This window comes from Pleurodeles waltl, chromosome 8, assembly GCF_031143425.1.
Source record: "Pleurodeles waltl isolate 20211129_DDA chromosome 8, aPleWal1.hap1.20221129, whole genome shotgun sequence".
In the NCBI taxonomy this organism is placed as follows: domain Eukaryota; kingdom Metazoa; phylum Chordata; class Amphibia; order Caudata; family Salamandridae; genus Pleurodeles; species Pleurodeles waltl.
The window spans coordinates 460279084-460304301 of NC_090447.1; the positions used below are offsets into that span (position 1 = coordinate 460279084).

A 25218-nucleotide genomic window follows, 5' to 3' on the forward strand; every position below is an offset into this window, starting at 1 on the left:
CTGACAAGTTTGATTTGTATATGAACTGTAGTATCTCTATGCAAATTCATCACTACAAAATCAGATTTACATATTTAAAGTATGGACTTGTAGGTATTGGTTATATGGAAGTCCCAATTCACTAGATGGTCCTTCTAAACAAAGATAGTCCTAAAGATTGTTTTATGGCCCAAATAAAGAAGGACTATTCGCATTATAAGCCTTTGTATGTTTACTCCTAATCTTTTGGATGTTAGGCTAAGTTGTATTGTTCATCAGATAGGACCTTTTACTGAATTCAAATATAACAGACACTTGTTAGTCTTATTTGATGTTTTTTTCATACAATAGCACAGAATACTCACCTATATTTTTTTCTATGCACTCAAAAGATTCGCTCTACATAAATGATATTCATCAACTGAGTTTGCTTGATTGGATCCTGAATGACCAATCTAAACATTACAACAAAAATATATTTCACCATAAGTACAGCAAACACCATGCAGAACAAATGTCAAAACAAATGGCTTTATACATTTTGCAGTCTAGATCTGCCTCTACATGCTGCAGTCTGTTGTAGAGATGTTAGGGAGAGCCATGGACTTCAATTGAATCGCAGCATCTATTGTTGCTCCCAAGCTTTGCGTCCTTCAAGGCGAATCCTGTTCTCTAGCAATGTAGCATTGCAAATTAATTTTCCTGTGGCATGTGCAGTGCTTTATTTACAAAAAAAAGAGCAGTGCTGGATTGGAATGTGGTGCCTACACTGAGCAGTACTGGTGCTCTCTCCATCTCCTCCCATCCCCAAAGACAAATCTTCCACCTATGGAGGAAAATCAGTTTAGTCAGCTGTACAGGCTTAAACTGGTTTGTGTGTGAAAGATCTTGCTGCTAGCCGCAGCAGATCAGTTTTCTGTGATTCACAGGACTCTTGCACTACTGCTGCCATCATAACGCCACAGGTAGTAGAGCTGCATCTGCCAGTGTCTGTCTTCTACGGCTGCTGGTCTCCTGTACCTGTTCTGTATAAGCAGCTCTAGCTGGGGGACACAAGTGGTGTCTGTTCTGTGTGTGCGAGGAGAGTTTCCAGTATTGATTATCATGTGGGACTTGTAACAGTAATCTATATGTGTTACACTTTTTCATCCTTGGCGTGGTCTCCCTTAACTTTTTGCCTCTGTTTTCCAGGTTGTTCATGTGTGCTGGACTCTGATTTCGCTGTTTTTGTTACTCTGGGCACTTTACCACTGCTTATCAGTGCTAAAGTGCAAGTGCTCCTTTACAAAACGTATATGTAATTGGCTTATCCATGATTGGCATATTTGATTTATTAGTAAGTCCCTAGTACAATGCACTAGAGGTAACCAGGGCCTGTAAATCAAATGCTACTAGTGGGCCTGCAGCACTGGTTGTGCCACCCACATAAGTAGCTCTGTAATCATGTCTCAGACCTGCCACTGCAGTGTCTGTATGTTCAGTATTAACTGTAAATTCGACTTGCAAAGTGTACCCACTTGCCAGGCATAAACCTTCCCTTTTCTTACATGTAAGGCACCCCTAAGATAGGCCTTAGGTAGCCCCAAGGGCAGGGTGAAGTGTACGGTTAAGGTAGGACATATAGTAATGTGTGTTATATGTCCTGACAGTGAAATATTGCTAAATGTGTTTTTCACTGTTGCAAGGTCTGTCCCTCTTATCGGTTAACATGGGGGCTACCTTTAAATCTGATTAAAGTGTAGATTCCCTTTGGGAGCGGATGGACATGTGGTGTTTGGGGTCTCTGAGCTCACAATTTAAAAATACATCTTTTAGTAAAGTTGATTTTAAGACTGTGTGTTTCAAAATGCCACTTTAAGAATGTGAGCATTTTCTTGCTTATACCATTTCTGTGACTCTGCCTTGTTGTGGATTCCCTGTCTGGGTCAGTTTGACAGTTGGGCTGGTTGCAACTCACACTAGACAGTGACACAAAAGGAGCAGGGGTGTAGTCTGCATTTCCTGATGAGCCATCTGTGCAAGGAGGGAGAGGAGGAGTGGTCACTTACACCTGAAAGGGCTGCCTGTCCTCACACAATGCAGTCTGCAAACCCCTGGTAAGTGTCTGGGGCCTGGCCAAGGCAGGATTTCACATTCAAAAGAGACTTTACTTTGAAGTACGCCTACTTCAAAGGAGAAAATGGGTATAAGGAGGGCACCCAAAACCACAGACTTTAGAACACTTCTGGAAACAAAAGGAACCTCTGCCTGGAGAAAAGCTGAAGAGCTGAGGAAGAAGAGCTGCCCTGCCTGTGACTGTGCTTTGTGGAGCTATCCTGCAGTTGCTGCTTCTGCCAAAGTAAGAGGGCAAGATCTCCAAGGGCTTGATTTAGAGCTTGCCTCCTGTTGTTTGAAGTTTCAGGGACAGCAAAGACTTCTCTCTGCCAGCACCTGGAGTCTCTGGAGAGAATCCTACTCTGCCAAGTGGTGCACATCCAGTTCCTGGGACCCTGAAAGGAGAAGCTGACAGCCTAAGAGGAAGAAATCCACCCAGATAACGCTGTGCGGGGAAAAGATAGATGCAACTCCAATCTTCGCGGCTGAAAATAGACAGTCACCGGAAACTTGACCGAAGAATCGATGCACAGAGCTGGAGAAACGATGCGCAGCATCGCTGACGGAGACTCGGAGATCGAAACCCTTGCTGCGTGGTTTTTGAATCATCGTGCAGCTGGATTTCCAACTCAAGTACCACTGGGCGTGTAAAAACAGCGCAAGGCCTGCCCGGCCTCGAGAGTGCTGACCGGATCGGCGCATCGCTCTCCTGAGAGAAGAAATTACGCGCCCCGATGAAAGGAGAAACAACGCAAGGTCCCGTTCGTGAGTTGAATCGGCGCATCGCAAGCCCTTTTTGACGCACACTCACCCGTGCTGGGTTATTTTTGACGCACCCAAGGTACATTTTCACGCTAACAGTGTTAGTGTGTGTTTTAAACTACATAAAGACTCTTTTTGCTTTTTAATTGATAACTTGACTTGTGTATTGTGGATTTTTGTCGTTTTGTTTAGATAAATATTTCCTATTTTTCTAAACCTGTGTTGTGTAATTTTGTAGTGTTTTCATTAAGTTACTGTGTGTCTTGGTACAAATACTTTACACCTAGCACTCTGAAGTTAGCCTACTGCTCTGCCAAGCTACCAAGGGGGTAAAAGCAGGGGTTAGCTGAGGGTGATTCTATTTTACCCTGACTAGAGTGAGGGTCCTTGCTTGAACAGGAGGTAACCTGACTGTCAACCAAAGACCCCATTTCGAACAATATGCATATTCTAAATCATGATTTGAAAGCAACCTGCGTCGCAATTCTTAAAATGCATTTCTACTAAATAAGATGTTGGGCATTGACGTTTCTTTTTCTGTTATAACTTCTACATTATTACCGAAGATCAGCAGGCTTGATAACTCTTTTAGCAGACGGAGCGAACAATCAGGAATCTTATGGTGGCTGGAGTAGAGGACATACCGCCACCATGTACTATAAGGAAAAATACTCCCTACAGTATGTTAAAATAATTCTGCATGGGTCGTCTAGTTCAGTAATCACATAGAACTAAGCCTAATCCCTCCGTGTGAGTTGCAATATCCTTATATGATACGGGTACTTTGTCTCCTCTATGGCAATGTACCACAGCAAAGCTATAGACCCATTCAACTTGCTGAAATACCACGGCAAGCAGTAGCAGGTTTGAATGTGACCTCCTTAGACATAAGTGTAAGAGACCAAGGCGGGAAAAATAAATACCAAGTCGTGTTATTACTTCAAACAGCAGCTTGCCAGTGCATACCTCTCTAAGCGGAATGACAACATTGCAGGAGCCGTCTTCTTTGCTGGCAAAACAAATGTAGCTGTCCGACGCGTAAATCCTGCCCGCTGTGTGGCAGCGGCTGAAAGGTGTCCACAGAGAGCAATCCGCCACCTCGTGTAGCCTCTCCTTCCGGGGCAGCTTGAAGAACGCCCGGAATAACTCGTTTTGCCACCGGTCTTGCAGATCCCTGGTAGGATTACAAAAAACACAATTAATGAAATAGAAAAACTAACATTACTGACGCCCATTGGTGTCCCTGCTAGAGCCGTGACGCAAGATGCCCCTAACGTTTCAAGTGTTCGTAGCTGCCAAGTTTACAGTTTATGTATAACATTTCCATAGTTATTGTGTCCCTATGTGAGATATTTCCAGGATTTGTGTGTGATACTTTGAGTGACAAGCTAATAACCTGACATTCAGACACCACCAGTGGAATCTCCATCAATATACTCTCTCTTTAATGAAGGAAATCCCACTGGTGGAGTCTCCTGCAGATTTAGTCTTTCCTCTAGCAGTCAGAGGACAGTACTAGTAATCTCCTGCCACGATTACATCCCCGAATGCCATCTGCCACCATCATCATCAACCAGTGAAGTAGTGTGATTGGTCCTCTTTCTTGCTGGCCCTAGACCCTACATTGTTTTACCATTAGCTACCTTGTCATGCACGAGACAAACTAAAATAACCAATGATGCTTGCTGCTGTATATTTCTACTTTGCATTCCTAGTGGAAATAATTCCTTACAAGCCTCATAGATGCCAAAAAATACTGCATTAGGCCGTACATAGTATCCTCACTTTCTTTTATATGAAGTGTGAGATCCTGTTCACATTTGGTACGTGTAGTTATGCATCTATTATGCGAAAAGCAAAAATACAAGTACCAGAATGCAATAAAAATCAGAAGTTACATGAGGCTACTTTACTAAGGCTCTCCGATTCTAGACACTGAAGCTTTTTATGTGATGCCTGAACAACCTGTCTCGGCTTTATATCTTAAAAAACAATGTGATGTAAATACTGCAAACCTTTATCAGGTCTTTGATTTTATGAGCCAAAAACAGCAACTATTTTTTAATTGCTCCTCATTTTATCCTGACAAGTTAAGCACAACATGTCAGTGGAACGTTGGAAATCATTTGTTCACTTCAGATTCTTTTTATTTTATAAAATGCTGTCATTTGGAAATAACAGCGTTCATCAATAATTTTTTTGTTGCGCCCTTTTATCCATTATAAGCCAAGTTAAAATTGGAAAATTGTTCCTTATCACCCGTGATATTGTTTTTAAACAACATTTTTCAAAAGGCCAGCTAAACTCCTTATCCTGCACTCGTGTCATCTGAACAGCTGTGCCTCGCAGAAGTTGTGCTTCCCGCTTCTGTATTACATTGCCGGCTTCCAGTGCCGGAGATGTTTAAGTGCAATGCCTGAATGTCGAAGGGAGCAAGAGGTATGCTGAGCTGCATCGCCTGAAAGATCATTACTGGGTCTCAAAGCACAGATTGGAGCCCAGAAGCACAAGTCTATATGGTCTAGAGAAAGGGAAGAGACATTGCTCTGACAGTGGTGGGAGTGGGCTGAGCAGGGACCCGGGTCTCTAAAATTCTACTTCGTAGGTTGAACAACTCAGCTCAACCTCTTCACGTCACACTGGCAAGCTGCGAACTCAATACGCGCTTATATGAATTAAGAAGTTGATAGATATCTACAACAGTAGTATACAGTGCTTATTAAATTTCTGATTGTTGGATCCAATGCGGACCTTATAAGTCAGCAATATCCCTTAGTGGTCTAACTGGATGGTAGCTGTTCTGCTCACGTGGTGACATGGATTATGTTTGGATTTTCCGGTATTTGGACCGTTCTCATGCTCTATGCTCTGATAAAGCTCTAATTTGGGTGAAACGTGTTGGCTGCGCTCCTGTCCATAAAGAAGAATAAAGAATCTAAGCAACATGAATCCGAGGATTGGTTTTTGCGAAGGTGTTCATCTGTATGTTTGGTTTATGTGTTGCCTCTCTAATGTATAAAATTTGCTTCAATGTTGGGTTTTTGAGTGGCTAACTAGGGGATGGGCAGCAGGTGTAGATATTCCCTGGGACTCACAGGTAGTGCAGTATATTGGTCCTTAGCTATCCTATTTGTCAATATACGGTCCATGATAAAGCCTGCCTGACCCAGGTCCACTAAGGTGCACATGCATGGGCCAAGATGAGCTGCCAGATTCTCAGTTACCTGTTTTGTGTCAATACTGAGCAAAGATGTTGGGCAATATGAGGAGCACAACTGAAGATTCTTCTCCAGCTCGGCATGTATGGTTACAGAGGCCCCCCCATGGGGCGAGAGATCTCTCCAAATTCCCCCACAGAATTAAATAGATAAGGACTGGAGCTATCTCGTGGTAACATGTCTTGTAGAATAGGGCTGTGTAGCTGTTTGGGCCTGCGCCACTTATGAGTTTCAGTCTATAAATGCACGCAACCACTATTTTAATAGGGGTTCCTAGAGCTTCCATTTGTGCCTTAGTCTAGGAAGGGTAAACCTGGCCAAATATTTCTGCATGACATCCTCCTGCATAGTCTCCTTTTGATATAGGGTGGTTTAGAAGTAGTGAAAAGCATACTGTATCTCAACATCTGTGTGAACTAACTTGCCCCTAGCTACTCTGATGAAAGGGATGTGGCTCAAGGCCATCTGCGCCCTTAATATACAAGACAGGAGCTTTCCAGTTTTATGGCCTCCCTTAAAAAAAATCTCTGATTCAATCCAAGCAGCCCATAATCTGCACTATCCAAGTCTAGAGCCTGAAGCTCTTATAATCTGCTGCAGAGAAATAAATGAGTCTCTAATTGTGACCTTAAGGGCATCCAATAGGGTGTGTAGGCTAATCTCCTCCTTTTGATTGTCCTATAGGTATTATGTGAACAAGAGGTTGTACCGCAAGTGGCAGTTATTAAGTATCTGGTTAGCTCTTTGGGGGTGAAGCACCACACCTACCAGAGCGTGGTTATGTCTATTTTGGCCTCAGTCACTAGGCCCACTTTTGAAGGTGTGAAATAGCCTAATTTGGCATATATTTTATGCACAGCTCAGAAGGATGTATAATTTCTTTTCCTGGGGTGTCTAAAGCACCAGCTATCCTCCAACTCATCACTTTCAGCCAACCTTTGTCTTTCTCCGATAGGGCTTTTACGTGTCCAATATGATGATCAGACCCATCCTAGTAATTAATCATCTCCAGATTAAAATCTCTGCTTAGTATTACCTCCATATCTGGTGAGTGCATGATGTGGGTAACACCCATCCTGAGGAACCGTTTCTGAACTATATTGGGTTATGAACTGATGCAACTGTAAACTCTTCCCTGGGCAATCTCAACACCAATGCCTAGACCTTGATAATGGCTAAAATCTCTTTAACTCCGCCCCAGAATGAAATGGCCAATAGGATTCCTGTCCCACCCTTTTTATAGCCAATGAGTAGAAGTATTGCTGTGGAACTGGTAAGAACATATCCTGCGCCAATCCTTCCCGAGTCAGTAGCCCTCCTGTAAGAGACAGATATGGCAACCCAAATCTCTGAGTGATAGCACAGTCCTGCTCTGCGCTGGAGCATTAAAGCCTCTAGTGTTCAAGCTCATAATTTTGATCTCATTCATACCACTATTAAAGGTACAATTAACCCAGTATTGCATTGTACATTGCATCTAATCCCACCCTGTGGCCACAAAACATCCAGTTTAGGAGGAGAGCAGATGTGAAGGACTTCTGGCTCTGTGCCCGCCCCCCCCTTCCTTTAACCCCACAAAATACCCCCAACTTAGGGAGCAATGTCTTAAAATCAACTATGTCATCCCTTTCTGAACAACCTATCAGGGTCAACAGGCCAAGACGCAGACCTTCTCTGTCCAGTGAGTGTCCAAACTCCAGTCCAAGGGTCTTACTACTCTGTCTTACCCCTCGCCTGAGCCTCGTCTGCTGTACCTCCTCTGTCTCCTGTTGCTCTCCTGTGCTCCAATGTCAGGGAAGCTGACTGCATACTGTCAGTTCCCAATGGTCCAGGCATGTCTGTTGCCACCCTGAGACGGTCCTGCACCATCTTTCTCTCTGCTGCCACTATGTCCACCACTAGCCTCTGAGGTTTCTTGGCAGACTGCACTTTTATCCACATTCCAAGTCAGTGTGAGTGGGGCACCATGTAGGATGGTTCCTTTCAGGAGAATGTTGATGAGCGCAGTTGTTCGTTAGAGTCTCCACCAGAACCAAAGTTGGAAATGACAGTTGTCCCGCGTGAAGGCAAGTCTGAAAGGGTCACTTCATCAATACTTTATGTCTTTACTTGAAAGAAATTCAGTAATGGGGCAAAACATTCTGTGTTTTGCAAAGTTATTATGGAGAGATTTTGAAAGAACGTCACTTTTTGACCCTAAAAGACAATTTGATCCATGAGCAATTCTTGGTGTCTTCCAAGAATGCATGCAAGTCCTCAGTTCTGTCTTTCAGCAATATAACTTCAAGGCACAGCATTTCTATTTCTTCTTCACATGCGTCATTAGTTTTCCTTAACGTCTTGACTTTGTCTCCAATTTCCTTGATATCATGATTGAGCATTTGTATGTTAAAATGCACCTCCCAGCACTGTAATGCGCTCTCTCAATCTACAGAAGAGTTCATCCACAAAAGCACAAGTGATTGTGGCCTCATCCTGGTTCTCGGGTGAAATGCTGCTTTACTGTTAAGTTACTGTGTTCTGCGGCCTTTAGATCAAGTTGAAATAGTGGTTCAAGGACCAGAGTGACCCCCGGCCACTGCAGCCAGGAAGGTTCCCGCCTCCCAAGTTAGTGTTGCCTCCAGTTGGGCTGGCTTGAGCTCTAGCAATAGCCCCTGCTCATTGATTTCCTGTGGGGCTCCATTCCAGTTGTAGCCCAAGTTTCAGGACACCCAAAAGCCTTCACCTCCCTGCATGGTAGGGTTTTTGGTGACTCTAAGGAGGGCACCCGCTATTAGGACACAATCAGAGGTACATTAACAGTCCTCTCAGCCATACTGCTTCAAGCATCACAGTGTGGCTCGATCTGTGGCTTCTGCCAGGGCTCCTAAGCCTTCAACCACTCCTTCCTACACTCCCATCCTCGCCAATTCACTGTTGCTGCCGGGGCTGCCGAGATCACCGACAAGGCCCCAGTGCTTCTATTGGCTCTCTCCAGCTTCTTACTACTGGCAATGGTCCGTTCCCCTCTCCATTAAAGTTTCCAACAAGACCTTCAAATCTCTCCTCTGAGCCAGTCTGCCCACACCGCCAAAGCCAACAATGTTGCCACCAGACTATTGTTGCCCTCAGTACACTAGGCCCATCTGCTTCGGCATTGCAGGGGAAGCAGGAACAGGCTTCTTAGCACCGGGAGCAGCTTGCTTTCATTGTCTTGTCTCAGGGATCATCGCCATGTTAATGCCCAGGCTGTATGGACGGTCACTTCCTCCTGCTTGTGGCTGTATCCCATCTCTCTCTTGTGCCCTCGTCTGCTGTCCCTATTTACCTTCGGGTCCATGTTGCCCAGTCACAAAGAACTGCTGCTCTGCCAGGGAGAAACACGATTTTCCACAACAGGCCCAGGCGGAAGAACACACAGAGTGTTCGAAACCGCCGCCATCTTAGCTAAAAATGGAAGTCCAAAATTCTAATTCTAATTTAAAACTGCTGCATCCTTTTTTTTAACCAACACTAACAAAAGAATGGTCAGGTAGGCATAACCAAAAGGAATACCATGCTTTTAAGACTCCATGCTGACTCTGCTATTGCACATCACTGCTCTACAGATCTGAGTCAGCTCTTTTTTTTGAGTTTGTAATAGGTAAATGGCTGATATCTTTGAACTGGCCACTAGACATTCTCAGGGAAGCAAACAGGTTGTTTGTGACACACGATGGAGAGCTAAGTTTACGCACTAGGTTTTCTTCACAGAATCTGTGCAGATATTCAAACACTGAAGAGAATGGCAACCACACAACCTACTTCAATAAGAAATCAGATTTTGCAAGTGCACATAGTTATTACACATACTCTTAATTAAAAGATTCTTAGCGATGCTTGACCGGTTTGGATGTCGGTTTTGGAGACAGATACAGTACAGCCTCTCAGCAATAAAGACATTAATGAAAATGCCTGTAAGTGCTGCCTTTTCTATGGTTGTATGTGATACTGATATGTTCTTTTTCCGATAGCAAAAAATGATAGAACAAATCCACCATGATATTGACTGCTTGAATTCTGGTATTCCAGTATGTATAGACCTTTAATTGACAAAACGGTGGTTACAATTCTTGATGTCTTTGGTTTTGTTGAGACACCATCATAGCTTAACATCCAGGGTGTGAGTGGCTATTTTTACTGCAGTAGGAGAATTTGGGGAAAAAGTAGATAATGGTATAGTGCAATTAAAGGTAAAACCGGAAATTACTTGCAAAAGAAAAATGTTCACATTACAGCCTTACTCACCTGGAATTTTATACATGGCTGTTTGGAGCAAAGGGCCTCAATCTTGCTAGCCCTACATGCAGAGGTGGCTGCTTCTAATTAAGCTGTTTTCCATTAAATGTGCAACACAACAGCTTTGTGCACTGGTTGAAATAAAGGGCCCGATGATTTACATGTTACTACGTTAAGTTACCATGGAAGGCCAGGCTTTCAGGAGTGAAAACTTTAAAAACGTCCAGCAAACCCCTCCAGATAAGCCTTGAACAAGGCACACTGCAAATCAAAAAATGCTAAATACAAGAGATAAGGCAAAAAGTGACTCTTCTTGGCCCGTCATCAAATCGATGTTGTTTTCAACACACACTATATGCAGAGCCTTATCATTTAAATGTACAAGGTTACCTGGTGGACAGTCTCTTAGCTCGTTCATCACCACTGTAGACATTTAGGGAGCAGTCAAAGTTCAAGCACTATAAGGTGTGGTGGTGTATTCTCCACTAACCAATGGTCAGAACGTCAGCTCTGCAAGATAATCTCCTTATAGCTATTACAAAAGAAGTAGATGTTTGAGCTGACACTAGTGCGTCCACTCTGGGCTATCAGGATCATTGAAATCCTGGCTTGTCTGAGCTTCACTGTTACCCATGACATGGAATCCAGAGGTTCTGAGGAAAAATCTAAAGATCCATCCCGAACAGTTGAAGAATTAGAGTGTCTCTTCTAATTTGAAAATTGTACAATCAAGACTAAAGTGTAATTCTCAGAAAATGTGGCCTTTGTTCCGGTGTCCAGTACTTTTTTAGAGCCTGGCTGAAGTTTACTTAGTTGCTGCTGTAGTCATAAAAATCTACATGGTGGGTTTCAATAACTCTGGGACTTGTAGAAGCAAAGGCAAGAATACAAAGACAAACTAAAGTGCTCTTACTGAAAACCAACACTGTTTAAAAAACAAATTGCCAACAATGATTTCTCCACATTCCTGCGGATTTTACTGTATAGCCACTTGAATAACCACTCAGAGTTTTGAGTATTTAGGATAGCGCAATCTATATACTTTGGTGAATATTGTACACATACCAAGCATTGCCAGAGCATGCAACATTATACAGATTGCACAATATCCAGTGAAGGATCTTTGTGGAAGGGTTTCTCATTTCTTTCTCTGTATAGTCTTGTACTAAAAACAGAGCAGAGATACCAGAGAGTACATATTTTCATCTGACCAAAACCAATTTCTAATTAAAGTAGCTTGACTGTTTTTCAACAGCAAGTTCAATACCTTTGATGCATCTACTGAAGTGCTGGAGTAAGTCAAACCACATATAATCAAAAGCATACACCAACGTTTTAAAAATCTCCAGCGTTTCCATCTTGAAGATTTATAAACAGCACTGGCAAGTGAACACAATAGCTATGAATGAGTATAAAAGGGGGCCAATTTATAGATTTATGACTACATTGAACAGATGTTTTTTGACATGTTAGGTAATCATTAACTAGCTTTAGTTTGAAGACTTGCTTTTTAAGAGTGGCAATTCAGTTTAATTGGCTTACCTCTTGGTTATCTGAGATGGATCCTGCAGAGTTGGATCTAGTTCAAAAACCTCATTATCCAGCAGCCTCCGAAGAGTGACATCTGCCAGCTGCTCCATAACCTGGTAGACTTCATCGATATTGAGGAACATGGAAAAGTCCCGCTCCTTACCACGGGCAGTGATGCGTATTATGTCATTCATCAAAACATTTGTGGTTCTCTCCAAATTCTGGACATCCATCCATGGAATCACAAGTTTCACTGCAATTAAATAGGAAAAAAACCATTAACCTATCAAGCATTTTTACAAAGGTCTCAGCAACATGCAAATAAGGTGTTATATTTCCTAGTCAGATGTTAAAAGGGAAAGAGATTAACAATACAGAAAAGAGAAAATTAATATATCATTGGGACTTGAACCTCATAGTCAAGAAAAAAAAAAAAATCCATCAGGCTTGACTTGTTGAAATTTAAAGAAGAGTGAGGCATTTAATGTACCTGGTTCACAGACCTAAATTCCTTTTTCCTGCTTCATGAGGGCATGTAACAGAGCACGAAGATGGACCCACTAAGGATGACCCAGTAATCCAGAGAGGGAAGAACTGGCACCTTTGTCCACACAAGCTAAGGAACAACTGGCCATCACACCAGAAGAGCAGCAGCTCAGGAGTGGGATAACAGAGGGCCGCTTCAGGTAGGAAAACCTGAAGAGTCCTGGAACAGCATCATCCAGGGAATCACACTTTTCAGCTTTGCGTGTCAGAGACCCCAGAGATCTGAGGCTTCTTGAGGACGTGACGGCGTCCCCTTTCCCACGGAACATTAACAGCATAAGTGCTTTGTATTCTGAAGGACAATAGACAAATGCCTTAATTCTCCTTAACCCCTTAGGTGCTGAGGATGTGCTGGAGCTATCCTTGGGACCTGCTCTCAGGTGCTGACGATGGCTCCAGCACTTCCCAGCATACACCCTAGAGGGAAAAGTTGTCACTCCCCCTATGCCCCCGCCACACCCCCCCTCCAGGTGTGGCAGAGGAAGTACTTTTGCTGCCACACCCATTAACTACCCTTGCGTGATGACAACGTTAGCACGCTCACGGCACGCAGACATCTTAATAAAATGCAGGAGACATGCTGGAAGCCATGTGCTTCCAGTGCGGCCTGGCGAGATGACTTGTGTTGGAAGTCCTGTGTTGAGGAAGGGATGGGAGTTGAAGAGGCACACTGGGGGAAAGGAAATAGTTTTTCCTTTCCCCCCAGTGTCTCTCTTCAGTGCTTTTTTACTGGGGGATAGCAGATGGGACCGTGATTGTGCAGCAGGTATGCACCCACTAGACACCAGGGATGTTTTTTCCCTGCAGGACACCAGGGAATAAGTTTCTTCTCTGTGTGTGTGAACTGGAATTCGGCTGGCAGCATGTGTAAAATGGCGTTTAGCTAGCAGTGTGTGTGGACTGGAATCTGGCTGGCAGTGTGTGTGGCTTGAGTTTTCCTGGTGGTGTGTGTTGGCTGGTGGCTGGGGTAAGGGTCACTCCCCTTCTTGTGCCAATTTTTTGCCTTTGCTTTGTGCCCCCCATGGGGGAAAATAAGACATTAGTGATGCCGATCCGCTCTCGGGGACAGGTTTCACTGTGTTTTATAATGTTAATTGTTTTATTTCTTGCCATCATTTGCATTTGTGAACTTAATGTTTTATTTCTCCTTTTTATTATAGTGCAAAGCTTTTGATTTCCCTGGTGGTGACTCCAGCTTGCAGTTTCGGCACTGGGAGATGTGCAGTGTTGTTGCCCTGCTTGAATGTTTTTTTTTGTTTGTTCTTTTTTAACTGTTGTAATAATTGTAGCATATTTAGTTTATATTTTATTGTGTTTTAAATTCACGTTTGGATGTGTACAAGATCTATATTGTGTTTTCTTGGGTGTTTTTGTTTTTGTTTTTCCTTTCTAGTGGGATATCTTTGGTGCTTGTTGTTCCTGTGCAGAGTAGGTGCAATTCATCCTCAGTCTAGCTGTCTGTGTGAGAGGCAATGCTTTGGAGTGTAAAGTTTGTTGTGTGGGTTGTACTGATCATTTCTTCGAGATTATTATGTCAATAGTTGTATTTACTGTTTGATACAGCCATAGTTTAAGGTCTAATCTTACACGGTGCTGTTTATGTTTATATTCTTTTAATGTCAGTTTCATTAGTAAGCATTATGGCTGCTGGCAGGCTGTGAATTTTCTGTCTGGGAAGAATCATCTGATGATGATCCACTATTAGTGCTGAAGATGTGTTTCCTTTAGAGAAGGACACCAATAAACCGGTAAAGCAGCAAGAGTAATCCGGATAGCAACCAGGGGCTGGAAGGCTTCCCACTGGAAGTGCTGAACCCTGGATTGCCCCAAACACGGTGTAGCCTGTTTTGCCTGTCTTTAATCGTGATGCAGGATATAGATTCAATACAGAGAACTTTTTGCCTCTCCGTTTCTTCCAACTGTTTATTGGGATGCATTTTTGGATGATACTGATGAGCATACTCATTTTTTTGTTTGTTTTAGTTTTGAGGGACAACAGTGCCACACGTGAGACGCACTCTAGAACTACATTATGGACTCCCACAAATCTACATGAGATTAAGCAGTTTTGGAGTTTAACTTTGTTGGCGGGATTGCTAATGAAGCCATCACTGTCATCATATTGGTCTAATAGTCCCTTTTTGCAAATTGCTAAATTTCCAGCAGCCATGTGTTGAGATTTGTATTTGCTTCTTCAGCCATTTAGTACATTGTTTTTCAGAGATCTATGTTCTAGGGAAAGATATATCTGTGGATGTCTCTCTGGTCCTGTCCAAGGCCCATTTGGTTTTCAGAAAACACATGTACTGCAAGAGAGCACATTATGGTATTGAATTGTATATGCTGTGTGAAAGTGCCACTGGATATACGTATAACTTCAGGGTGTAAACTGCTAGGGATTCTTCAGTTGACCCCTTGTTGACATTCCATTTTTAAAGCCAGTGAACAAATTGTGTGGGAACTTGCCAGAGGACTTTTTAATACACAATGTATATGTTGACGAACTCTACACAGGTGTGCAATTATTTAAGGAATTGTTCAAAGTGGGCACTGTGGGATGCAGCACAATCTGCTCTAACCATAAATGTTACCCACAAAAACCTGTGTGTAAAAAAGGACAAAGGGGACAAGGCAGTGCCTTGCTTAGTAACAAACTTCTTACTTGAAAGTCTTCAGATAGAAGAGAGGTCTACATGTTCACAACTATTCACGATGAAAGGACCTCACCTGGGACTGTTAGGGGTCAGGTAGCATAAGTGTGCAAAGCTGTGAGCGTGTGAGACTACAACAAGCACATGGGAGGTGCAGACAGAGTAGATTAAAAGTTGGAGCCTTACAATGCTGCTTGAAAGTCATATATCTAGTGCAAGAAGTTGTCTGTTTGTTTTGTTTGGCATCCTTCAATGCTTAAGTTGCTTTCAAAGATTGTTCTCCAGATTCCAAGATGAGTTTTGTACAGTTTCAGCAGTCTGTAATAGACAACCTTGTTGCAGTCGGGCAGGTAAGCGTTACTAGAATCAAAGTGGTGGAGGATATGACTAGGTTGAATGAATGCCACTTTCCAGAATATATTCCTCCAAAACCCCAAAAAGACTTTCCTTGTCAGAGATGTAGAGTCTGTGTCCAAAGAGGAGTATGAAAGGACAGTCGCATGTGCTGCCCCGTATGTGCTTCTAATCCTGACCTACGTGTTCTCACATGTTTTCAATTGTACCATATGAAACTCAAATACTTAAAGCAACCATGAGAATAAAAGGGAACTGACTGTGGTCTGTATTGGTATATATTTCTGTTTTGATACCTGGTTGGCAGTACTTAGACATGCTTAGTTACCCCTGTTGTGTATGCAGTCATTGTTGGTATTTCATTTTCTACAAGTAGGTTGCTAATTGAAAAAAAATTGCTTTTTTAGTTGGACGTTTCATTTTTCCTGCCTGTGCTTTGTGTGTTGTCTGTTCATTGTAGGAGTGTTTCAGAAATAAAAGTGGTGTGGAGCTTCATGGTGATGTCTGAGTGGCATTGGGTTGCGGTGTGTGTAGGCTGGCGGTGTATGTGAGAACTGGTGTTTGGCTGGCAGGGTGTGTGAACTGCCGTTTGGCAGACAGGGTGTGTGGAATGGCATGTGGCTGGCATTTGACTGTGTGGCTGGCGGGGTGTGTGGAATGCCATGTAGCTGCGGTGTGTGTGGCTGGTGTTTGGCTGGCAGTGTGTGTGTGAACAGAGTTAAATTAAAGTGTGTGTAGTGGCAACAGGCTGGAAGAGTTTGTGTGCATGTGTGTGTACTGACTTGCTGCTGGTCACTACACACACACACACATACATACATACACACACTGTTAGTCAAGCTCCAGTTCACAAACACCATCTGCCAAACACAAGTGCACACACTCTGCTAGCCGCCAGGTGGTGAAATGTGTGTGTCACTCCTTTCGGTGTATGAAAGTGATGGTCCTTTGAATGCCATTGTTTGTTGATGTGACTGTGGTAATGTGTTGAGCCCATGGCTGGCGGTGGGAATGGTTGTGTGTGTGTGTGTGATGCATGAAAGGTGCATGAATGGCGTGTAAAGCTGTTGGTGCCTTGTCATAGCTTTACAGTTCACGAGCTGTGAGCCATAACATTTGTCTTTTCTAACTTTCACTTCTAGGGTGTACATTGCCTTTAGGGAAAACTTAGTAACCCCAGATATTTTTCTAAACTCTACAACATTGGACTCCAGGGTGGTGCCTTTTGCATGGATCGCACAAGGTTCTCTTACCCAGAAGCCCTTGCACAACTCAAATTTTGGCTAAAAACATCTATTTTCTTCATATTTCTGTGCACCTGAGACAGGTAGGGACCCAAGACACAATGTGGCAACATCAACAAAAGGGACAGCTGCAGTTTTTGGTCCCGGGCTTGGCAGCCACACAGGGAAACTAAAAAAGCCAGACATTTCTGAAAACTAGACGCCCAAAGGAGTTTAATGCGGTGTGCCTTACATGGGTTCTACAAAGTTTTTTCCGCTTGCAATTCCCTGTAAACCTCTAACGTTGCCTAAAATCGCACATTTTCCTCGCATTTCTGTGATGTAAACTCCTGGAATCACAAAATTCCTACACCCAGCATTTTCCCACTTGTCCTGATAAAAGGGTTGCCCCACTTGTGGGGCGGAGCCTACTGCCAGTGACAGGATTCACAATAGGGACAATGAGAGGCATTATTAGGCCCAGCCACATCTACCTAATAGGGCCACACTGCAGCCCATGTTGAGGGGATCGTCTGGGAGGGTGAGATGTTAGCGGTGACGGCCACCACATACCGGATCCTTACTGCCAGCGACGATCGTCATGGGCTCGAGTCCCCCATTGCCGCAACGTGATCCGATAGGACGGTGCACAGCACTGCGAACCGCCACACGTTCACCGCCGTGCAGGGACCGTTGTGCACAAAATCGCCACGTAATATGGCGGTCGGTGTCATGATGTCGTGGCGGTACCGCCTCTCTCACGCTAATGTTTGGCCCGGCTGTGTTGGATTTCAGGCTGTGGTACGGCAGACTCCTCTTTGTGACTCATAATGTGGAGGTCCTGGAACCGCCACCACTGGCAGTCTTGTGGCGGGTTTATGCAGGGCGGTCTGGCCCAAAAATCACAGATCTCGTAATGAGGGCCTAAGTTTGAGATTTGCAGGTCTGCTAGGTTTTCTTAAGTGCCATCTGAGCTAGGACCCAAAATCCACAGCTATCCAAATGCCCAAAAAGGGTAATTTTTTAGTAGAAATATGTGATATGCCCATGTCACGTTTTGGCTCATTTCCTGTTGTTGGCACTAGGCTTACCCACACTAGTGAGATTTCATTTTTATTAGAAGACTTGGGGAACGCTGGGTGATAGGAAATGTGTGGCTCCTGACAGATCCCAGAAATTTTCCTTACAGAAATTTGAGGAAGGTGTGTTTTTTTAGCCAAAGTTTGCGGCTTGCAAGGGTTTCTGGGTAAAATTAGCTGGTCAGAGTTGTGCAAGTCACCACACCCTGTGCTCCTCCAGGTATTCAGTTTAAAAAAATGTGCAGGTTTGAAAGTTTCCCTAGATGCAAGCTGAGATAGGGCCGAAAATTCACAACTACTCACATGGAAAATAAAGGGTCAGATTTCAGTGGGAAAATGTGATGTGTCATTGTTGCACTTGGGGCCATTTCATGCTGCAGGCAGTAGCCCACACAAGTGAACCATTTTTTATGAGGTCGAGCTATTTTAGAACCTACTGGGCCCTTCAGGCAGTAGACAAAGAACAGGTGCTCTGCTCAGACAGAAACTGAATTAGCAATTAAGAGGACTTTAAATCTTATTTTTGTCACATCTGCTCTGTGTTCAGAGACAGAGGTCAAAAGTCAGTTTGTCTTCTTGCAATGCAAATACTTTTCTTTGTGACTGCAGAGTTCCAGGATTTTGTAAGGTGAACTGTCTGACCTGTGTGAAATGAAAGGCTGTGACACAACATTTATATAACTAAGTCAACTTAGCAAACATTTCAAAATATATTTCAGCAGCTGTGAAATACAATTTTTTTGTACTTGATTGATGAAAAAAATATTTTAAGAACAGGTTATTTGGTGATGTGCAAATCATAAATATTTTTTCTGAAACCTACATTTTAAAGATTATTGTTAATATACTATATAGTTTTAGCAGTAAAGCTGCAAGTTAGTGGGAAGGTTTTTGGGCATTTCATGGAAATTTACTGTCTATAAATGACAGCGCACTACCACATCACGCTTTAGTAATATACTTATTAAAAGTGAGTATTTAAACATAAAATGAGAAACACTCCAACCCTGATAGCAAAGCTATTAGTAAACTAAGGGGCAAGTCATGCATGGATCATGTGTACCCCATATGTGGGCTAGATTTAATATGCATGGAGCAAACGTTTAGTGCGTTTAATCAAACAAAAGAGACTTTTTTACAGCAGAAATCTTGAAATCACATTTTTAAAGGTGCACTCATATGTGAGAATGAAGAAAAAGGAGACTGTAAAATACAATATTTGCATAAGATCACACAATTTAATACCCATTTCCAGGTCAAGTACATTACAGTTAGGTTGAGTAGATTCAAGCTACTCGACCTGCAGGTCTAGTAACATTTTTGAGATTTTTCGAGGCCTGGTGAAGTATCTTTTTTATTGGAAGTCTTGCGGAAACACTGGTGGTAGGAAATCCATGGCTTTCTGCAGACTCCTGAACTTACCATCACAGATGTGAGGAAAATATATGGTTTTAGTCGTCAGAGATTCCCAAGGGCCTCTGGGTAAGAAAACCTGGTGCAAACCACTCAAGTCACCCCATCCTGGACTCTGCTCCAAACAGCTCTCTAGTTCTGAAAGATGTGCAGGTTTGCTAGGTTTCCCTATGTGCCATCTGAGTAAAGGCCCAAAATTCCCAGCTAGCCGCAAGGCAAAAACGGTTATGTCTCAGTGGAAAAATGTGATGTGTCCATATTGCTTTTTGGGCCCTTTCCTGTCACAGGCAGTAGCCTAACCACACAAGTGAGGTACCATATTTTATTGAGAGACTTAAGGGAACGCTAGGTGGTAGGAAATTTGTGGCTCTCAGCAGTTTCCAGAACTTTCTAGCACAATCATGTGAGTAAAATGTGTATTTTTAGTCAAAGTTTGAGGTTTGCAAGGGCTTCTAGGTAAGAAAACCTGATGAGATCCAAGCAAGCCAGCCCACTCTAGACTCCTCCGGGTGTATAGGTTTTATAAATGTATAGGTTTCCTAGGTTTCCCTATGTGCCGGCTGTGCTAGGGTCCGAAATCCACAGCTACCCACATTTTAGAAAATGGGTCAGTGTTCCATGGAAAAATTTAATGTGTCCATGTTGCTTTAGGGCCTTTTCATTTCGCAGCCACTAGGCCAACCCATACAAGGGGGATGCCATTTGTATCAGAAGGTATATGGGAACACAGTATAGTAGAACATTTGTTATTACCTATTAGATTTCTCTGCATTTGGGCCATCCAAATGTAAGCCAGTGTGTAAGAAGGAAGACATTTTGAAAAATGTCCACTGAAACACATGCGTATGGGGTCCCACAAATTCAGAGATATACAAATAACTACTTTTCATAAACTCAGTATTTGGTGTACATTTCAGAAACACTCTTTCACACTATATTTTGCCATTCCCTCCAGCTTTTTTAAATGATTTTTCATTTTGCAGCATAAACACGAAATTAGCTGTGAAGCCTGATCCCCGCAATTTTCCTGACATTTGCTGCTATAAAAGCAGAGAAACCTTGCAGTTCACTGAAACAGTGGCAAAGGTCAAGGAAATGTTCGACAGTCTACAACACCATACTGTGCCACACGCCCTACCACTGTACAAGTCCCTGCTCCAGTCTACGATAATCATAGCCACATTATGAGACACCATACAACACTTTACTACACTGTATGACATACTACTACAGTCTACTCCAGCTGGTAGAGTGGCGAGTTATAGTTAGTGCTGCCTGGTTAGCAAGATGAAAAGAGGTACAACGGGATCCGCTACTTACAATAGTTTGAATGTGGTGGATCAATTGTAAATGAACGCTATATCTATAACTTTTAGATTCTGTGTAGTTTAAACTTGGTTTGTATAAGGAAAAATACCCTAACTATAACTAAGTGTTATCCTTTTTTTTTTTATTGAATATATATATATATATATATATATATATATATATATATATATATATATATATATATATATAGTGATTTTTCAATAAACCGATAATGCCTAGTTGCACCTTCTGTCAAACAGCGATTTTCTTATGTTGGATTTGGGAATGTCTTTGCCAAATGTGCTCTTTTGGCTGCCATTCCACCTCCTGTGAGGTTGAGGGCACCCCGTGTTGTGGAATATCTCTCCTACTTGTGATAGCTGGTCAGCAATTATAGTTATGACCAACTTCTTTTTGTTTTGCTAATAGCGTTGTTGCCTTTTGACAGAACATCACAAAGTTTTCAAAAGTGGTGGACTAGTTAATTCAGCTGTTGTCTGGAAATTTTCTTGGTGATTCATCAAGCCGGGGTTGAGAAAAATAGGGGGCATCCCAAAACACGTTTTCGCCCTGCAATGTCTATAGGGATTTTGCAATTTTCAGACACGCCTACAGCCTGAACCGCTGAACAGAATTATACACCAAATTCAGCGGAAAGGTGAATCTTGGTTTAGAAAAAGCCCTTTTCACGATTTGGTGTAGATCTGTTCAGCTGTTTGAGTAATTAAAGGAAATAAAACATAGATACCTAGGGACGCAAATACAGGGGAAAAGCAAGGCCCTGCTGGGTTGGTCGCAACCTTGAAGGAAAGTTGTGGCTGCCATTTTGTTTTTTCCCTCTGGGGGAGGGAAAAATAAAGTGTGAAAACACATAAGGTGTCGGGATACAGCTAATCTGACCACATAGGACAGATGGGGGGGATCCCTGAGGGACCAACTCATGGGCAAGAAATTGCCCAAAATTTGTTTTGGCCCAATCCGTGGATCCTTTGCAGCACTCAGCAAGGCCCCCCCAATGTAACTTTTGGGAAGGATCTGCGGATACGAGGCAAAGTGAAAAAAAATACACCCACTCACAAACCAGCCCCATGTCGGGCTCTGCTGAAAGCTATGTGCAGCGGTGGTTGTATAAAGGTACAGTAATTATATATTACTTTATGTTAAAAAAAATTACACCCAGGGGAATTCAGAATGTGGTGACTTGTGGGGCTCTCGCCAGGTTCTGTTAACCAGAATCCTTTGCAAACCTCAAAATTTGGTAAAAACAAAAACAAAAACTTATTCCTCACATTTCGGTGCTGCAAAGTTCTGGAATCTGAGGGGAGCTACAAACTTCCTTCTACCCAGCATTCCCCCAGGCATACCTATAAAAATGGTACCTCACTTGTGTGGGTAAGCCTAGTGCCTGTGTCAGGAAATGCCCCAAAACACTATGTGGACGCATCAAAATTATCAAATACAAAACTACCTGTTTTTGCTGGTGGGGGCACTTGCGTTTTTGGTCCTGGGCTCACCAGCCATCTAGGGATATCTACCGAACTCAAACATTTCTGAAAACTAGACACCCGAGGGAGTCCAGGGAGGTGTGACTTGCATGGATCCCCCAGTGTTTTCTTACCCAGAATATTCAGCAAACCTCAAAATGGCCTAAAATAAATGTTCCCTCCCAGGAAAATGACCCTTCTGTAAAAAAAAAAAAAAAACACACAAAATAAAATACAAATCCTGGTGCCTAGTGGTTTCTGCCCCCCTTGGGGGCAGATCGGCTAAATTAAATTTGGCCGATCTGTCCCCAAGTGGGCCAGAAATGGCCTAAAAACAATTCCTCCACCCCCCCCAGGGGAGCGATCCTTGCCTAAGGGGTCGTTCCCCATTAGTAAAAAAAAAAAAAAAAAAAAAAATCCCTGGTGACTAGTGGTTTCTACCTCCCTTGCAGGCCAACTGGCCTAATAAAAACAGGCAGTTCTGCCCCAAGGGGGGCAGAAATGACCTAAAGACAATCTGCCCTCCAGGGGAGCCAACCTTGCCTAAGGTGTTTCTCCCCACGTCTAAAAAGGAATAAATAGTGGCTTATGTCCCCCCCTCCCCCCCCGGGGCAGATCAGCCTAATTAAAATAGGCCGATCTGCCCCAAGGGGGCGAGGGGGGCAGAAAAGGCCTAATACTAAATTGCCCCCCCCCCCGGGGAGAGACCCTTGCTCAAGCGGTAGCTCCCCTTATCAGTAAACATAAGACAAACAAACACACACAAAATTCCTGGTGTCTAGTGGGCATTTCTGCAGCCCGATCGCTTCACAATCGGGCTGTAGAAATTCTCGGAAAGACATCAGAGGAAAGGAAAGGCCTTCCCTTTCCTTTGAAATCTCCCTGCCCGCCCCACTCCTGGATCAAAAGGGAAATGCAAGCATTTATCTTCCAAACTCGCTATGGGTGCAGCCTCTGATGAGGGCAGCGCGAGATTGCGCGCCAACGTCATCAGACGTCACTGGGATTGGCTGAGGGGGTGGGGTGGAAGGGGAACTGATTCCCCTTCCATCCCTGCCCATGGGAGGGAGTGAGGGTGGTCATGGGGGAGCGCTAGCTCTCCCCCCCCCATGAGCCAGTCGCAGGACCTAAGCGTTATATCCTTGGCGTCCAAGGGGTTAAGCACTGTGCTAATACTATGCTTACAAACTTTTAATCTACTCACATCAAATGTCTGTTTTTCTAGCAGAGTGTCGCTGGTGTTGTAGGGTGCTCTATACAGGAGCTGCTCCCCACCTAAACAGGGGAGGAACTAGTCAGAGCTCTCAGCATCTTCTTTGCATAAATATATTTTAGAACAGGGATGCAGATTTAAATGGTGTTGTCAATATAAAGCATGTAAATATGGTCAAAATGTAAAGGAGACATTCTAAACCGTATACATAAGAGGTGGAGAATCACATGCAAAACAAACTTTGTAGTATGTGGTATCACATGTCACTGCAACAAATGGTATATAGGGTCTACCATCTGCCCTGTGAAGAAAAAGATCTTGGAACATTGGTGCGCCATAACGATCACAGTTATAGCACAGCTAAGCATTTTCATGATTTACATGGAGGGGATTGGAAGTAGACCAAATATGAGGCCATTGATTTATACCAAGAAACCCAAAAGGGGTGGAATAGAGTTTTGACCCTTAAGAGGAAGAAAGCAAGGTTCATCTCGGAGACGGGCTCTTTAACCCCGATGGGGATGAACATGGGTGAGGAGCTACATGTTCACCTTGAATAAATGCAAATTTTGGAGTCTATCTTGCTTTGCAATCTTCATGAACTGTTTCAAGTAATTTTAATTATTTTAATTATTTTGTAGGTTTTGCTGCTCAATACATATTTGTTGTTTCACAACTTATTTGAACCTCTACTTTTAACAATCCCCCCTCTTTTTGCAGGTGGTGATACCTTTGAATATCGCTTCTGATGTAAAGAATTTTATTTTGCTACTTTAGCTTTATAGTACAGCTTTGTGCTTGTGAATCTTGCATCATATTACGAATTGGAGTCACTCGCATCATTTTATGTAAGGCTACTTGAAGCTCCAATAGATTGTGAATTGTGTTGATAATACAACTTATTCAGTGGTAGTTGAAACCTCAATGGATTGTGAATTGTCTTTGTGCTAATAAAAACAGCCTATTCAGTGGTAGGGATTTGTGTTTAATTTGATCAATTGAACTGATGTTATTTGTTAGTTTGAAATATTGTTTTTTACAAAAACGTAATCCTGAATTAAATATTTTTTCTTTGTTTATTGTGGCGTTATTGTATAAGAGGAACATAATGGCTGCCCTGGTCATGTGATCAAGAATGTGATGGTCGAAAATGCGTAGTTGTGTTTTGGAATAAAGGTATTGTGCTTCAGTACCCACTGGCTTGTGTGGCTCATCACTTCGTTTTCTCCATAAAAAAAAACGTGAATGAAGTGGAGATATTTAGCAGAGATGGCCGCAGGCGAGCCCCCATTTGTTTGGATGGGCGACTATATATATATATATATGTGTGTGTGTGTGTGTATCAATGCTGCAAAAAAGTTTAAAAAAATAAACTCCACTTTGTTGCCAACTTGTTTATATTACAGCACCTGATAACACATTTAAAGTAATTTGTCATACAATAAAAATTGTTTACAGTTTATCATACACCCTTACTTGTTACAACTTTCTCATACGTGCTGTGTAATTTCTATACTGCCTACAGCAAATTTACAAACAAATTCCTGCCACACAGTGTTCAGTATTCTGAAATAAGAATTGCTGCGCTATACTGCATGAAAAGAAGAGAGCAGAACAGTGCCATATCTAATAAGATATAACACTATTTTTCTCTCTTCCTGTGCTGGTTCACTGTCGGGTGCCTTTCGCTAATTCATACACCCTTGCATCATAGTGTAAGAGTGGGTGTGATACCAAGCATAGGTTTTGTATTAGAATGGAACCCTTCCAGTGCAAAATTATTTACTTTGATATATTTTAAAACTTTTATAACTTTGTATGTGTGCTGTACAGGACAGCATACATGCAATTCAGATTAGAAAAGTTTGGACAAAAGAAAACCTTTGTCTGACCACAAGGGAGTGTATATTTTTTTCAAATCTCTTGTCAATGTTGGTAGATAGGGATTTTTGTCAAAAACTCCTGGGTGGCTGCATGGGGATGCTCATGTACCACCCATTGCACGCCCCATTGATACAAAGGAGTGCTGCATGGGGATGCTCATGTACCACCCATTGTACGCCCATTGATACAAAGGAGTGCTAAGTAGTGCAAAGCACTACTTTGT

General features: G+C 42.8%; 1 protein-coding gene across 3 annotated transcripts in view; it reads right to left on the bottom strand.

Annotated features, from left to right (window-relative positions):
- The window catches only part of TBC1D8 (TBC1 domain family member 8), a 411616-nt gene that overhangs the window by 195603 nt on the left and 190795 nt on the right, over positions 1 to 25218 (bottom strand). For all 3 annotated transcript variants that reach the window (XM_069204407.1, XM_069204406.1, XM_069204408.1), the window contains exons 5-6: positions 11853 to 12093; positions 3802 to 4009 (exon numbers count right to left, since the gene is read on the bottom strand). In XM_069204407.1, the coding sequence (XP_069060508.1) occupies positions 3802 to 4009; positions 11853 to 12093 (449 nt within the window). The remainder of the gene's footprint in view (positions 1 to 3801; positions 4010 to 11852; positions 12094 to 25218) is intronic.